Source organism: Eimeria acervulina, genomic scaffold (genome assembly GCF_000499425.1).
Source record: "Eimeria acervulina Houghton genomic scaffold, Eah_scaff121, whole genome shotgun sequence".
NCBI classification, from domain to species: Eukaryota; Apicomplexa; class Conoidasida; order Eucoccidiorida; family Eimeriidae; genus Eimeria; species Eimeria acervulina.
The window spans coordinates 860-15,416 of record NW_013549357.1 but is presented as its reverse complement, the minus strand read 5'-3'; the positions used below and the strand labels follow the sequence as shown (position 1 = coordinate 15,416).

Genomic DNA, 14,557 nt, shown 5'->3' with positions numbered 1-14,557 from the left:
TCAGGTCTCGCCATTGTCCAGACAACAGAGACAGAGACAGAGAATGGCCTCAGCCTCTATACGTTAGTGCGTCCTCTGTACAGCAGACTCTTCTCTGCTGGAAAGCAGCAGTTCTGCCGGCGTTCGCAGTTGCTTCTTGTCACTTTTGAAGCCTCAGTTCTGAGCCATTATCAGATCTGTAAGCAAGGGATTTGTGGGTTTTGTTGGCGCCGTGCTGCTGCTGCAGCCGCTGCCTGCACATAGTGCCTGCGCTGGGAAGGGCCTCCAACCCGATGACGGCCTCAGCCACGAATTTTAAGTGTGAAGAACCCAGAGTTGGGGGATTTGCTCGTTTTCAATAGCACTAGAGGTGAAAACTGACTCTTGAGTCCACCCCGGTCTTGCCTTCGTTTCAGCAAAATATTGCCTATATGGTGTGCTGCTGATTGGGAACGTCCAGCAATAAATAAGTAGCAGTCAATAAATGCGTGTATGCGATGTTGTACACTAAACAAATAACTTTCATATCTACACACTGGTTGCGGAGCTAGAAGGCCAAGCGTAAATAGGTAATAGTACCTTTTACGAGAGCGAGCTCATCGGACCAGACAGCAACCACTCAGTGAGCAGCTGGGGCAGTGTGCAACAAAACTTCGTGCCGATCGTCTGTTTGCCCGTTGATCTGAGCATTACCCGAGATTGAATTCGACAAAAGATAACGCAATACGGGATAGGGGAAGTCATGAGCGGCTAAAAAGGGCGGTTGCCCACCGGCTTCATCAGGGCTCGACAACATCGTTGTGAGCATGCACGTACACAATGGAAATCAACAAAATGGACTGTTTATTCATTATTACATCACTGGCTCAGTGATGACCAACTTGTGGGGGAGCTGTACTCCTTCCGCATGATCGTCCAACACCTCTACTACGCCAGACGGATCCCTCACTTGGAATGCTGCAGGGGGGAAAGGCGCGCAGCAGGGATGAAGCAGTACGGTGTAGGGAACGAAGCGCAAAAGCTGGGAAGAAATGCATAAGTTGATACGGAAATGCAGAGAAAGAGGACACGGAAAGGGACGAAGCAGTCGTGCTCAGTCGACATCCTAAAGCATACAGTTAAATATGTTCACTCAGGGCCAAGAATTTCTGACAGGGAGCTGCCTGTGGTCGCAGGTACTTCTTGTAGCACTACGAGAGTTAACTGATATGAATATTTGTAGTTTGACACGAACGTGCTGCTCTCTTACCTTCTTCTCTGTAAGGATACACAAGGGCCGGGCCTGTGGGGACAACGGTAATTTCAGGCTCACGAGCAGGGCAAAACTGGATTTGGCATCCACCAATTTGCTCTTTTGGGCCTATTCCAAGAGGGCGCAAACACGAAAAAGCTACATTTGTGGAGATCGGAGGTTGCACGCGCACTTGCAGGCAAAGATCGCAACACAAAATATGCTGCCGAACGGCAAAGAACTCACATTTTGCTGGACCGAGTAAAAAATAAGCAACAAAGCGCAGTGCACAATAAAGCAGCAAAGTGTTTGGAGGTCTATTGGCTAGATCAAGTGGGAGAAAGGCAAGTACTACTACTATGGCAGGCACCATTCTTTCTTTGCATACGTTGCTGCTTAGGTGCCTGCAAAAAATACGCCAGTAGGGAGCGAAAAGACTGACATTTGCCTCCAGATGGACGAATAGGCTGGTGGCAGTGAGGACAGTCGCGGTCACGGCCCATGCAGCGTTCCAAAAGCGGGCACATTGCTGCATCAGATTGAGGCACACATGAGGTTTTCAGGGAATGTAGGGAATGTAGATCGTGACACTTCCAACGTTTCGCTCCCCACTTTGCTCTGTGCCCCCTAGTTTGGCTCTCTCAGTTGCTCTTCATGCGCCATCTACGCTGGTTAGGAGTAGCAATAAAATTACAGCAACGTACGCTGTTTCGGAGGAGGCATCACGACTGGCGGTCGCTCGCGGCAGCACGGAGGAATCAGCATTTCCAATGGGCAGACCTTGCGGGGCGGGGGCGGTGGCGGTGGTGTGCGCTGCAGGTGTCACAGGCAATTAAATAACTTGAGCAAGCGGTGCATTTGGAGGTGCCCAAGTAGCATATGGAAAACTGCAAAAACTGTCGGTAAGGGCGCGCTGGGCTCCTCAAATCACAGTCAGGCGGCTTAGCAACTGTTTAGAAATCCAAGAGGACTTCTTTCGGCTCATATGAGAAGCCATCATTGAGCTACCACAGTCAAAGCAGATCGGTATATACAAAAACTCGAGGCTTACATCTTGTAGGCAGTAGTCTAGTGCAGCGTTGGTGGCGTCAATCAGCCAGTTGCCGGTCTTCTGCGTATCTGGGATGGGAGGAGGAGGCAACTCTGGGTTGTATTTGGTGCGTTCCGCTAAACAGGCGTCCAGGAAGGCGTTAAGCTGGTCCACGCAGGCGTTCCCTGAATTGAAGATACATGCAGGTAATATGCCCATGCGTTTGCTGGGGTGTATACCTTCGCAATTTTTCGGTGGCACGTTAAACAGCCCGCATTTGTTCCCGCTAATTATTTGAACTGTCTTTCCCTTTACGTATAGAACAGGTACGAAACCTCACGTACAACAGAGGAGTTCACTAACCTGTTGCACTTGTCGGCCGCTCCTTGCGCAAGAATTGTGGATCAGGTTCGTACATCGGGTAGCCCTCGACTAAAGTGTGGCTTCTCCGGGGAATAGCGCCACAGATGCTTGCACAGTTGAAACTAATGGCGTGGATTCCCTCCGCCACGAGGTTATCTATAAACTCTCCACACTCACGGAAAACGCTGCCCGCCCTGTCACACAGAATCTCCTGGTCGATGGCGTCCCCCACCTCCTCAAACAGAGAGCAGTGCCACCGCATGCACCTTTCCAAGCATCCTTCTTGCGCCACTGAGCATAAAGCACATGCAAGATCAATAAATGAACAGCGGTAATATGGTTGCGACATGCACTTCCAACGCTTGCCTTTACGAGGAGGCAGAGACCGCCTAGGCTGAACCTAGAATTTCCCTTGCGTGTGCTTCTTGACCATAGACAAGATAAGTAAAGCTACAATAGAAAAATGCTGGTTCGTATTGTGCGTTGAAGCTCGGCAACAGACATAAAACGCACCTAGTACCCCTCTTGATGGCTGAACGCGCGCAAACGGGGCCCCGTCCGCAGCCATAATGCGACCGTTTGGTCCAGAGCCGCACTCGGGGCAAAAATGGCCTTTGTAGCCGCAGCTTCTGCATTCCTGCAGCACGGGGGGTTGGGGGGCGTTGCACTCAAACTTAGGGAGGCGCATCTGAGTGCATGGGACAAGGAGACGGCGACAGTCGTCAGCCGCTCCGCTGAAAGCCGTCAAAATCCGCTGACAGAAGCGACGGAGGTCTCCCTCTACAGAGGGAACCTGGGGAAGCTTAATCTTAACCAGGGGCCCCTGAAGATGAATGCGGCCGGAGCCGCCGGGAATGCGCTCTAGCATGGGGAGAGGAACGCGCTCCATCCGACAGGTGGCGACGGCCCCTGCATGGTCTACTCTGTTCCAGCCCCGTAGAAAGTTCTGTTCCTTCTGAAACTTGTTTTCAAGCAAGGGGGGAGGAAAGTCGTACGCGTTTACGGGCATTGTGCCGCGGCCGACGCCCATAGGCATGCGCTGGGGCGGCTCCTGCAGTGCAGGCAACGCGCTATCGAGGGGCTTGCTGGGTTGAGAATATTCAGTTTGTCCTTTAACGGGGGGTTCTTCTAGCGAGGCTTGGTAACAGGGCTGCGGTTGTTGCTTGGAAGGAGCGGGAGGAGCCATTTGCGCGTTGTAGAACCTCAGACATTCTGACTGAGACGACTGCACGGGGGCCATGGTGGTGTAACCTGTAGTGTTGACGTCATAAGGGCGTAGGATAAGACGCGCAGGGCGAGTTTCTGGTACTTTTCCTACTGCATTCAAAGAATAGGTCGCCTCAGGGATCGTAGAACGCACCGTGTTCGGGCCGGAGCTGGGCTGCGACCCGCTCAAGGGCGAGCCGGGGCCCACTTGGTCCTGCTTCATATTACCTGAAAAAGGCACAGAATTGGAAACCGGAAATACCTGTGGGATTTTGCAAAGAGTCAATAGTGACTACCGCTCGAGGCTGTCAGGCCGCAGAACAGTGTGCACAAGCAGCCACATGCTGCTTTTGTGGTGGACCCTTGAAGTGGCTGAGGATGTCGCCCTAAATACGTCTAGGGTTTGGCATAGCCATGACGCGGGCTCCACAAAAAGTGGTCTGTTGCCAATGACCAGGTTTCCGAGCCTGCAGGAGCGGGGGAACTCGTTACTGTCGAAACGCGCCCCAGCTGCAGGCCCTTCCTTATGTTTTAAGATACTGCCTTTCTCCAGCCTTTGTACCTTTGTGGGGAAGAAACGAACTGGCGCTTGCGACCAACGGATGCTTCGCCCGGCTTGTCGAATGATGCCTGCCAGTGTTGCTGTTGTGCCGATGCTTTCGGCGCGGCAGAATCGCGGCTTGACTGCAGCTTTGCAGTCGGTCGAGGGAGTAAAGCAAGCTCTGAATACTTTTAGGGAGATAAAAACAACCGGATGGCAGGAAATTAGGAGAGGAAACTGATACCAGGCCGTCGTTGCAAACTGCCGGCGGCTGTGGTCTCTTTCGAATGCTGCGGCGGCAGCGGGGCCTATCGAACGGGCGCCAGCTCCACAAGGAAGAACAAACCGTGAAAAATTAACACATATTTGGATTCATTATCGTGAATTAGGTGAAACAAGAGCTCTACAATGCAGCGTTAGCCCTCAGGCCGTGACGGCCTACTACCCTCACGCTAGCTGCAACACCGGAACCACTTGTCGTCAGCCCCCAAACCACGATGCCTGGAGAAGACAACCCCTACGGTGAATCCACAGTAACTCTGTATATGTAACTCAGAAAAAAAGTATATTTTCTTTATTTACTTATTTGTTGCTATTTTACAGCCAATCTTGGCTCAACTCGCTCTGACTGGCACTGCCGAATCGAAAGCCTTGAGTGCCAGTTTGCTCTGCCGTAGTGAAACAAGTGCAAATTTGCAGGACGCAAGGAGCCCTTGGCAAAATTTACAACAACACGTGTCTTCCATGTAAGTCTTTAACCGTACCACGCGATTTAGGCGGGCACTGCTGCGATATTATCATTTTGTGAACATAGCCGCCTCCCCCAGAGCCTATGAGAAAGCCTAAGTTCAGTGCAGCTACCTCTGTTTGAAAATCAGTGCATTTATCGATGCATCTTTATACATCTCTACAAGACTGTAAGCCCATTTCCCGTCCACAGCGTAGGTGAAAATTGAGCCGAAGCCAGACACAAACTTCTGTCGCCAATATAGCTTCGAAAATTCTTGGGCCATACCCCTAAGCCGGGAATCGGAAAAGGGAGATACTCTGCTTGCTTTCAACCTGTGGGAGCGCTAGAAAGGAAATTCAGTTAGGGTTTTTGCTACAAGGGTGCGGCTTTTTCAAACTGACACAAACCCTGTACACTGCGGGAGTCTGTTACCTCCCACGTGCATTACGATAGAAGGAAGACCTGAGAAACCTTGTTGCTCTAGCATGCAGCCAGTTCCATTAGGTATAAATTCGCCAGCCTTCTAAAGAACTGCCGACGATGTTTTGTCACATTGACCCCCTGGCATTAACTGAAGTGCCTGAAGTGATAGCCAGATGCGCTTCGATAAAAACACCGCGTTGCCAACTGTACGCGGATTGACACAGTTGTTGTTGGTAGGCATTTCTGGGCTACCTTGAGCGAAAAGATGACCGGGCAGATTCAACTGGACAAAAAAAAACCCAGCGCAAGCAGTCTCCTGCTTGCGCTGGTTTTTTTTGTACCAAACTTCCTATTTTTTTAATAGGAAGTTTGGTACTGAAAAGCATATCTAATTCACAGCTGAGCGAATTCAGTTTGCCACTGGGGCGTCATGAGGGAACAAATTCTGCTGAATTAGTGACACATCTTGGCTCCCCCTTTTTCCCACCATTCCCAAATGGCGATTAATAGGTCTCGCTTGAATGAATGAGCCGCAGCTAGCCGAAACGCAGCACATGGTCCCTTCGCCGGGTCAAACCAAGGGTTAATTTGCGCTTCTGGCCCAATGGCTGTGGGTTCTATTCCCAAGCGTTCTAAACACATTCCCAGGAAGGTATCTTCATTCCTAACCCGTGGCACTTCCTGCAAGACACGTGCCACTTTCTGGATCAGACTTCCCGAGACGATATAACAGGCACCTGAAAGATAGGGAGGAAATGTTTTTCGAGGAAACACTAGAGGGTCCTGGTAGTTGCGCGACTTCTCATGAGTAATGATAGGCATGTTGTCTAGACGAGCACCTAAAGCGATATCCCCCTTGCTCTCCATTTTTATTAAGTAGGGAATCATCACATCCAAATTCACTAGGGTATCCGTGTCCGCCTTGACTAAAAACTTAGCCTCAGGGCAAGATTTCGCCATCCATTCGATCATTGTTGCTGCCTTAGTTGCAAGACTTGTGTATTTGTCAGGGGCTGCATGCTGCAGAATGTCCCCGTACGCCTTTGCCTCCTCCTCCACTGCCTTCTGCACCTCTTGAGACCCCACGGTGCCCAACAAGAAAAATAAACGAATTCGCTTGTTGGCCACCCGGCTGGCCCCTCCCCACGTGTTCCTCACAAGCATCCGCCCCTGAAAGTCCGCAGCTCCCGTCATCGCCATTAGGGCCGCGAAAGGTGGATCTTCAGCGCAACTCACCTTGGAGGTGATCAGCAATTCCCAATTTGTCTGCAGGGGCAATGAGAGCATCGGCACTTGAGGCTCCCCTTGCCAGTTCCACGAGCAAGCTTTAGATATGACAATATACAGAAACAATGCAGTCGCAAACAACAGAGAATACAAACAGTTCCTGCATATCGCTTTCCAAGAATGGGACAGTTTCATCGGACGATGCGGCACCGTGCCATCCTGTAGCAACACAACAAGCCCACTAAATCAGAAGACAGGCGGTTGCAGTCATTGCTCAACATGCGAAAGGAGACAGGCACCCATGAGAACCATTTATATAAACTAAAAGCTGCACGACGTATGCCCGGTTGAGCTATCTCAGGGTCTGTTCACTGCTAAACTATCGTAAAGCGTGCTGCGTACACAAGCAGATTAATTACTATATCTATTTAGTCTGTGGAGCTAGTCTTATACATTGGCAAACGTACAAGCCAGAGTGTACCAAAGCGGTAGCATGCACAGGGCTGTTTACGATTAGGAGTTGTAAAATAAGACCCAGCCTACTCACAGCTTGGGATATTGGCAGTTTGTGCGGCACAGATATCGGCAAATACGCCTCACTGGGCGATTTGCTGTGAATTGCATTATCTTCAAAGTCGTTTAGACCGTGTATGGCTTGGCTGCTGGTTTCCAAAGGGGGCGGCATCTGGAAGCCGACACCCGCCATGCCTGAGTATGGACAACCAACACGCAGATGCCGCTTGATTGACCAGTACCAAAATTTGCGCTTAGGGTGTGGCAGTTGATACGAAGAACAGGAACAGGATATCCGCAAAAAGGACGTGTCCCGAGCTGGACGTTTGAGCCGAACCCGCGAAGATCTTGTGATCAACCCTTCACTTCATCTGGTATTTCACCCCCTTGAAGCGCATTTCTTCCTTTCCTGCTGTGAAAACAACCCTCGTAATACACTCCTCGGACAGTTCTGCAGCTACAGTTCCTGTGCAGCCCGACAGTTAGACGGGGGAGCTCGCCACCCCTGGCAGAACATGAGGAGAAAAGTCAGTTGGTAGTTTGGTTGAGCCACAATGAAAAGGCAATGGAAACCAGCTCGTGGGAGTGCCACCAACAACTGGTCTGGTACCTTCGGTGGCCAATTCGCCTGTGCAATTTAACCAGCGGGAGGCGCAAGTGGACATCCACCCTCTAGACAGAAGCTGTATTTCACAAAGCTATTTGTAAAGTGTGAAATTAAGCAAAATGTGCAACGGATTAGGGGATGAAACATGCGCTGGTTCCAGGTGGTCAGACCGCGCCAGCTGCGCGGTTGCCGAGCAGGCTGGGGCCTTTCTCACCTGCCCTGGAGCCTAACGCTTCAACAACGCGTTTTCCTCGAAAAAACTCTTATAACGTTTTTAATTGCGTTGTTTCAGTGCACACACCCACGGGTGTAGCTGAGAAGATGCGAGGCAACTGGTGCCAGTACCCTCGCCTCTGGCCACGTAGTCTGGCACGGGCAATTGGACTTCCTCTGGATGACCAGGCAGAGCTCCATAAGAATTAGATGAAAATGAGAAGCAAATTCTTTATACGTCGATCTTAACACAAAGTGAGCGATGCAAAGAGACAACGACATCTCCTACGAAGTGCATTCTGTACGCCGTCGGCGCTCCAATCGTTCTGACACGCACCACGTACTTTTGTGTGGGTGTGTGACGAAATATTACAACTTTCTCTTGTGGCATTATTTTTGTACGCTGTTTAATAGTTCCTTCCCCGCCTGGTGCTGAGGCTAGGCGACAAACAAGCTGTACCAGTAGCAATTCAATCGCCTTCTTTTGGCCTACCAAAAATTAAACCTGTTACTTTAAAGAAGCAACCGTACTTTGTCGTTTCTTTTATGTTGGGTTCTGTTGCTCTGCCTCTAAATCGTATCTGTAGGATGCCTGTGGCTACCTACTGCACAGACCGAAGCTGTGCCTCAACGTGTGCCAAGGCTGTGCACTGAGTTCAAATAAGCTTTCTACAGTTTTCTACAATGCTAATGCATCCATATAATAGCGGTTTGGGTGTCCTTGGGCGTGGGTTTTCCTCTCAACAAGAGTTGCAGAAACATGCGCTGAAGATTTTGACTGACTGCCTCCGTTCAGTAGTAGCCCCAGGCCCGTGTGCCTCTGTCCTCAGGAAGATATGAGATTAGATCGGAGTTTTTCAGCTTTGGGAGACGGTAACTCTAAGTAGTTTGGCTCTACTCAAGCTCACAGCTCTCCTCGACGCAGATCAATGATCCTCGCAGAAGTGGACAGCACCGTACTGTTGGTTTGGGAAACGCAACCCCCGGCTATGTAATGCTTATTAAGAAAGGTTCTTTGCTGGGATAAAGAGACGGAGAGTCTAGATTGTCAACCTAAAATATCGGTCAAAGCTTCACTCCGTCCCAGTCGAATAATGGATATACGCCCTCATGCGTCGTCCGTCGGGGAAGCCACCAACGGCTGCGAAGCCTTGTTTTACTATGACGAGGGCCGCTTTTTCTCAGCCATTTCTCTTCTCGCATAATGAAGATTTATAAGGATGTGCTCCCCGGTGGGGAGGCGACCTAATTAAACGCCCAGTTTATGCGTTGGCGCCGTCTATGTAACTACGCTTGGCCGGTGAAACGGAGATGTGGATCTGTAAATCTATGGGTGTACAATGCTAAATAAACACAGAAGTGGGTTATATTAGTACGGCGCAAGATTTCTGCGTTGGACCAGCTCTCCACGAGATAATCGTAGGCACTTATGGTTGACCTACTGGAGAGCGCTCATGCAAATTCCGGAAGACATCTGTGAGATCTATTCGCCTGGGGCCGATGAGAAAGCGCACCTATGAGCATTCCCTACTGCATGTACATTGTCTACAGTAGGAGGGGAATCACTATCTTAAGAAGAAAGCAGCGACGGCACTCCAATGCAATGCAGTGCAGAAACACTTCTTGTAACAGATGGAGAAATGTATGCTCTTCGCGATGCACTACTAGTTGGAGGAACTCCAACTGCTAGCGGTACAACAGTAAGAGGTGCGGTAGCAAGTGGCGTAGCAACGAGAGATGCACAGCAACCTGCGCAGCACGAGAAACAACAGTCGTTGCAGCAGCAGCGCCAGGAGCCCTCCCTCCCCTCGGCTCACCCATCTCTTCATGAAAGATCAGGCACAGGAGAGAGTGCGCACCTTTGGGGAGGCAGATGCACCATGCTGCGTCTGAAGTTGGAAGAATATTTAGTATACTGGTATTTGCGTGCACGTTTGCTACTGCGGGCCAAGGAATCGGTTATCAATTGTGTCCAGTGTTAGTGCATGAATATAAATAGCTTTGATGCCTTTACACTTGCCCTTACACTTGGGGCTGTTTTAAACCAGGAGTTGCAGCAACGTGCGTTTCAGCTGATGATGCGCCGCGTCCTCTCCGCAGTAGACTCAGACCCAAGTGCCGCCGCTCTCAGGACACCTGGAGACCGGGAGGGAGGTCAAATGCTTTAAGGATTTTTTTAAAATTTTGAGTACTTTGGCCTTATGGGCGCTCACGACGGTCCTTGCCTTAGGTGAATGACCCGCGTTGGAGGCTTGTGGGTTCTCGTTAGAAATGAGGGCTACACTATAGGCCCCCCCAAAGGCTGGAAGTGTTTTCGGACAGATGCTTACGACTATATTCTAACCGCTTCATTACAGAACAAACAGAATTCGAGGGTCCTTAGTTCTCCATCTGCTGGTGGAAGGAAGGGGGCCCGCGGGAGGTGGGAACGCCTTTCCGCTGCTAGCCAAGGTTGGTTTGAAACTGTCCTGGGCAGCATTTGATTTTTTGGCTGGTCGATCAAACACTTCTATGGAGCTTCGGAAATGCCCTTTTACTGTAGAAGGCCTTCTCCGCCGCTGCCGTTGCACGCTCTCATCGATGCATGCGTGCACTCCTGTGCACATCTAGCGGCCAACACGACGGCTAGAGTTGTTGGAAGTGGAATTCGTTCTGGGTTACCCAGTACGCTGATAGGAATGAATTACTTTATATATGTGTCAAGATCTGAATCGACTCGGACTCGTTTCGCCCATCAGGAGCAGCTCCATTAGCAGCCCAGGGGACGTGGGAGCCGGCAGGCCCTGGACAGCTTGTTTTGAACTCGAACCATATATCCACGCTTCACTGATTTTCGGGCGAAAACGTTTAAAAAGTTGTTTTTCTTTCCCCTTTATCTGACGGTTTCTGTCCTAAATGCCCGTTGCTCCCCTGCGGGACCTGTGGAAACAGGCGGCTACCTTACCGCGCTTTGTCGGGTCTCAAATTGTGAACCTCCCGCGATGATCTTTCTGTTGTCTTTATTGACCAAAATTCGCTAACCCATTTGCCTCAAATTGCGTGGGGATGCTCTCTTGTTGCCACCCACTGGGGCCAACGACACCGGTGCAGCTGCGTCTCGGGCCTAGCCGCAGATTCAACATGTAGGCTTGGAGAAGCACTACTTCGTGGGTGGCGATTTGCAATGAAGTTCCAAATAAACCTCTTGAGGACGAGTGCCTGTCTTTGAGGGAGGAATTACGCCAAGGCGCCACAGACAGCTGCAATGGCGCGCCTGAACTCCTGCGAGGAGCCTACAATGAAGGACGTCAACGTCTGCACAGGAGAAATTCCCAACTTCAATCGAAAAACAGATGCATGCACGTCTCCCCCCAGTATGTGCGTCAAGATCCCATCTCTTAAGCGTCAAGCCGACCTCAAGAAAGTAGGCAGCAACCTCTTGCACTACCTCGGGTGCATCACTGCACATGAATGTATAAATTTGGTGCAGTTCTTTTGCTGCTCCCCCTGCAAAAGTCTATATCTCAGCCTTTCTGCCCTACAAGGTGCACGTAGTGAACAGGATTGCTGTCGGATCATGGTTGCTGTTAATGTTGTGCTCTGTGTTGTCGAATTCTCAAGTTAGCATATGTTGTATAATAGCGTGTTGTATGTCTCCTGCAAGGAATGCGATCGAATGGCGCATTCAGTACCGTACTCTTCACTTAGGCGTCCCGCTTTTATCCGCACCCTGTGCATTGATTCGTGGTTGACTTTCTGTTTTCTGTGCAGTTTACTGGGGCTGGGAAGCCCGTGAAGGAGTGGTGGATTTGGAGCGGTATTTCGGTGTATCACGTGGGCTGGTTGGTATTTCTTGCATTTGTGTCTATATATATATTCTTTTCGAAGTCCCGCGGGTGGAGGTGGCCTGAGGAACGTCAGTTGTCGCTTGTTTCTCTGCCAGTGCAGACGAACTGGCGGCTGTTGATAACCCCGCAAATCAGCTGCGCTGACGACCCTCCCTTTGCTGCACTAGTCACGATGACAGGGGCAGCAGATGCAGAGGCGCGGGCGGTGGTCCGGAGCACTTGGGGTGGCGTCAGTCGTGTAGGCACCAGGCGGGTGCGGGTATTCTTCGTTTTGGGAACTGTGGGGTCACAGGAGGTGCAGCAAGCGGTGGAGAAGGAGGCAGCGACGTACGACGACATCCTGCAGCATTCAGCCCCTGACAAATACCGCAATTTAACCCACAAGACCATTACGGCGTTCCGCTGGGTCGCAAACGCCTGTCCCCAGGCCAAGTTCCTTGTAAAGGCAGACGCAGATGTGTTTATGGACATAAATAAACTGCTGGGGTACTTGAATGCTCACCAAGACGAAACAGATCTAGCAGCTGGGGTGCTGCGCACGAACGCAGTAGTCATACGAGACCCCAAGAACCGAAACTATGAAGACCCAGGTGTATACAGTCCAGCAACGTATCCGCCATATCTCTCGGGTCCTCTGTACATCATTTCTAACGACTTAGTCGCAAAAATAGCAGCTGTTGCCAAGTGGTTGCCGGTATTGAGCAACGAAGACTGCTTCGTAGGCACCTGTTTGCAGGCCTTGGGCGTGAAGCCTCAGTCCTGCGCTCCGGCTGTTATCATTGATGTATTTTTCAACGACTCTAGTGATATTTCCGACATTAGAAAGTGGATGGCCGTTCATCCCATTGTCAAAGAAAGGCTCCTTACCCTGTGGGGAGAGCTGCACTGAAAAGCTGTATGCCTCCCCTTCACGTTTCCATTTACGTGCATATATCAGTCCCCTTACCTTTTGTGCTCCTTTTGGTGTAGCATTCATGTTCAAAGCGACCGGAAACAGTCGCTGATACAGATGGGGACTGATTCGTTGCTTCTTATATATGTCGGCCCTGATATATGCGCGGGCGTCTCAGTCTTGCTGCAAGTGAATGTTTTTTCTTCTTTCCATTTGAATGTGCATTGTTACAAACCGCCCTGTCTTTTGTTCCCTTTCGTCGTTTGACTTGTCTCCGTTTCAGCTTTGTCCCTCCGCTTAAAATCTATCTTCAAGCCCAATGGGTTGGGTTCCTCCTTCAGCATATGGGTAAACGAATCAATGTTTTGTTCGCCCACCAATCAGTAGGGTATTGCGCTGTTGTTGTTGGGCTTAATAGCTTACCTTTAGGAGTCAGCCTGTTAATCGTGTTTCATACAGGTCTTAGCAATCTCCCACAATTGTACATGGCTAGGGAAACCACTTAAATGGGCAAACGACAAACAGCTGAGGGACCTGCGGATTTTGTTTGTGCTGCTGACAAGTTACCACGAATAGGTCCGCAAAAACCGCCAAGGAGGCCACAAAGCATTCCTTCCTGGGTGAACGGCAATTCAATTGACCGCAATATGCCTTTAAGAAACGCAAAATACGCACCGAAAGACACTTTGAAGGGTTCATCACAGCTGTGAACGAGCGGTGGGCTGTCGTTTTTCCTTGACGGCGATACCCCAAAGCGATGACCTCCGTTTGCTCGTACCAGTAGTTCGATTTAGTATTATTGTCTTCTAACCAAGCAGTTTGTTCGAAAATAATGTTCCGTAGGACCCCACTCGCATCAGCAGCCCTCCCGGACACTTACTTTAAAAAAAGTATGCAAAGAAACTCCGAGAAAATAAAGCTTATGTGTGTATTTCGTACAATTGATACTAACCGCTAATGAACGGCCATCCAAGCGCCTCTGTGGTTGTGCGAAACAAACCAGGGGTCAAGATTCTCTAAAATTGGGAAATAGAGGGCGAAAATAGGAATTACATTTCAGTTTTCGACTATTTGTTTCTCCAAAGAGATTGACACTACTGGAAGTTTTTACTATTTGCATCGTTGCATCCGCCTTGCCCTGTTCATCAGGTTCCGCGAGCCTCGGCGTTGCGTCCCAAATTTGCAGCTTTTCCCCAGCTGCGCTAGAGAGGCAAGTGACTGCATTTGGCAATATTAAAATATGTTTCTTTGGAGTTGGGACGGGAACTCCTCTGGAGGCTCCAAATGAAGGACTAGGTGAGGTACGCCTGCCCTTGAATCGATTTCTGCGCATGGTTCCTGTCTTCTTTAGTTTTCCCTTTACTGACTTCAAAAACTTCTTTTTCAGTAGGCTAACCCAATGAAAACCTCCTAAACAAACTAACCCTGATGAACCCTGCGGTATATCCCACCAACCTGCACTTGCTGGAAGGCTTCACCAGGAACCCTATCCTCATCTTCAGCCGCAAAAACCGAAGAAACACAGACATCCCGAGCCTTACACCACCGAATCCCCTCCTAAGGGTTCTTAAAAGGGCCCCCCTGCAGCCTCTTGGGTGGTGCCCTGTTGGGGGGCCCAGGAAACATCCACGGGAAACACGGTTGGGGCCAAATGGGGGCTACAGTAGGCATATAAGGGATACTCGGTGGGAGCCTCTCTGGGGGGGTCCCAGCGGAGTTGTACAGGAGGACCTCTTCAAGGCACCCCAAGGAACTGCATTTGAAGCCTTCTTCGC

At 50.3% G+C, this 14,557-nt stretch overlaps 3 protein-coding genes across 3 annotated transcripts; 1 reads left to right on the top strand and 2 right to left on the bottom strand.

Annotated features, from left to right (window-relative positions):
- Nucleotides 1-832: 832 nt before the first annotated feature.
- On the bottom strand, nucleotides 833-4,032 carry EAH_00018490 (hypothetical protein, conserved; the record flags this gene model as incomplete). Its single annotated transcript, XM_013393762.1, has 7 exons — nucleotides 833-936; nucleotides 1,229-1,339; nucleotides 1,653-1,739; nucleotides 1,915-2,023; nucleotides 2,262-2,425; nucleotides 2,604-2,894; nucleotides 3,117-4,032. 7 exons carry the CDS (start codon nucleotides 4,030-4,032, stop codon nucleotides 833-835), a joined length of 1,782 nt encoding a protein of 593 aa, XP_013249216.1.
- A 1,924-nt stretch (nucleotides 4,033-5,956) lies between these two features.
- Nucleotides 5,957-6,697, bottom strand: EAH_00018480 (UDP-Gal:betaGlcNAc beta 1,3-galactosyltransferase, polypeptide 2, related; the record flags this gene model as incomplete). The annotated part of the gene is made up of 1 exon (XM_013393761.1): nucleotides 5,957-6,697. One exon carries the CDS (start codon nucleotides 6,695-6,697, stop codon nucleotides 5,957-5,959), a length of 741 nt encoding a protein of 246 aa, XP_013249215.1.
- Nucleotides 6,698-11,307: 4,610 nt separating this feature from the next.
- On the top strand, nucleotides 11,308-12,779 carry EAH_00018470 (Beta-1-3-galactosyltransferase 5-like protein, related; the record flags this gene model as incomplete). Its single annotated transcript, XM_013393760.1, has 3 exons — nucleotides 11,308-11,466; nucleotides 11,814-11,859; nucleotides 11,986-12,779. The coding sequence occupies 3 exons, from the start codon at nucleotides 11,308-11,310 to the stop codon at nucleotides 12,777-12,779; spliced, it is 999 nt and encodes a 332-aa protein (XP_013249214.1).
- Between the last annotated feature and the right edge of the window lie 1,778 nt (nucleotides 12,780-14,557).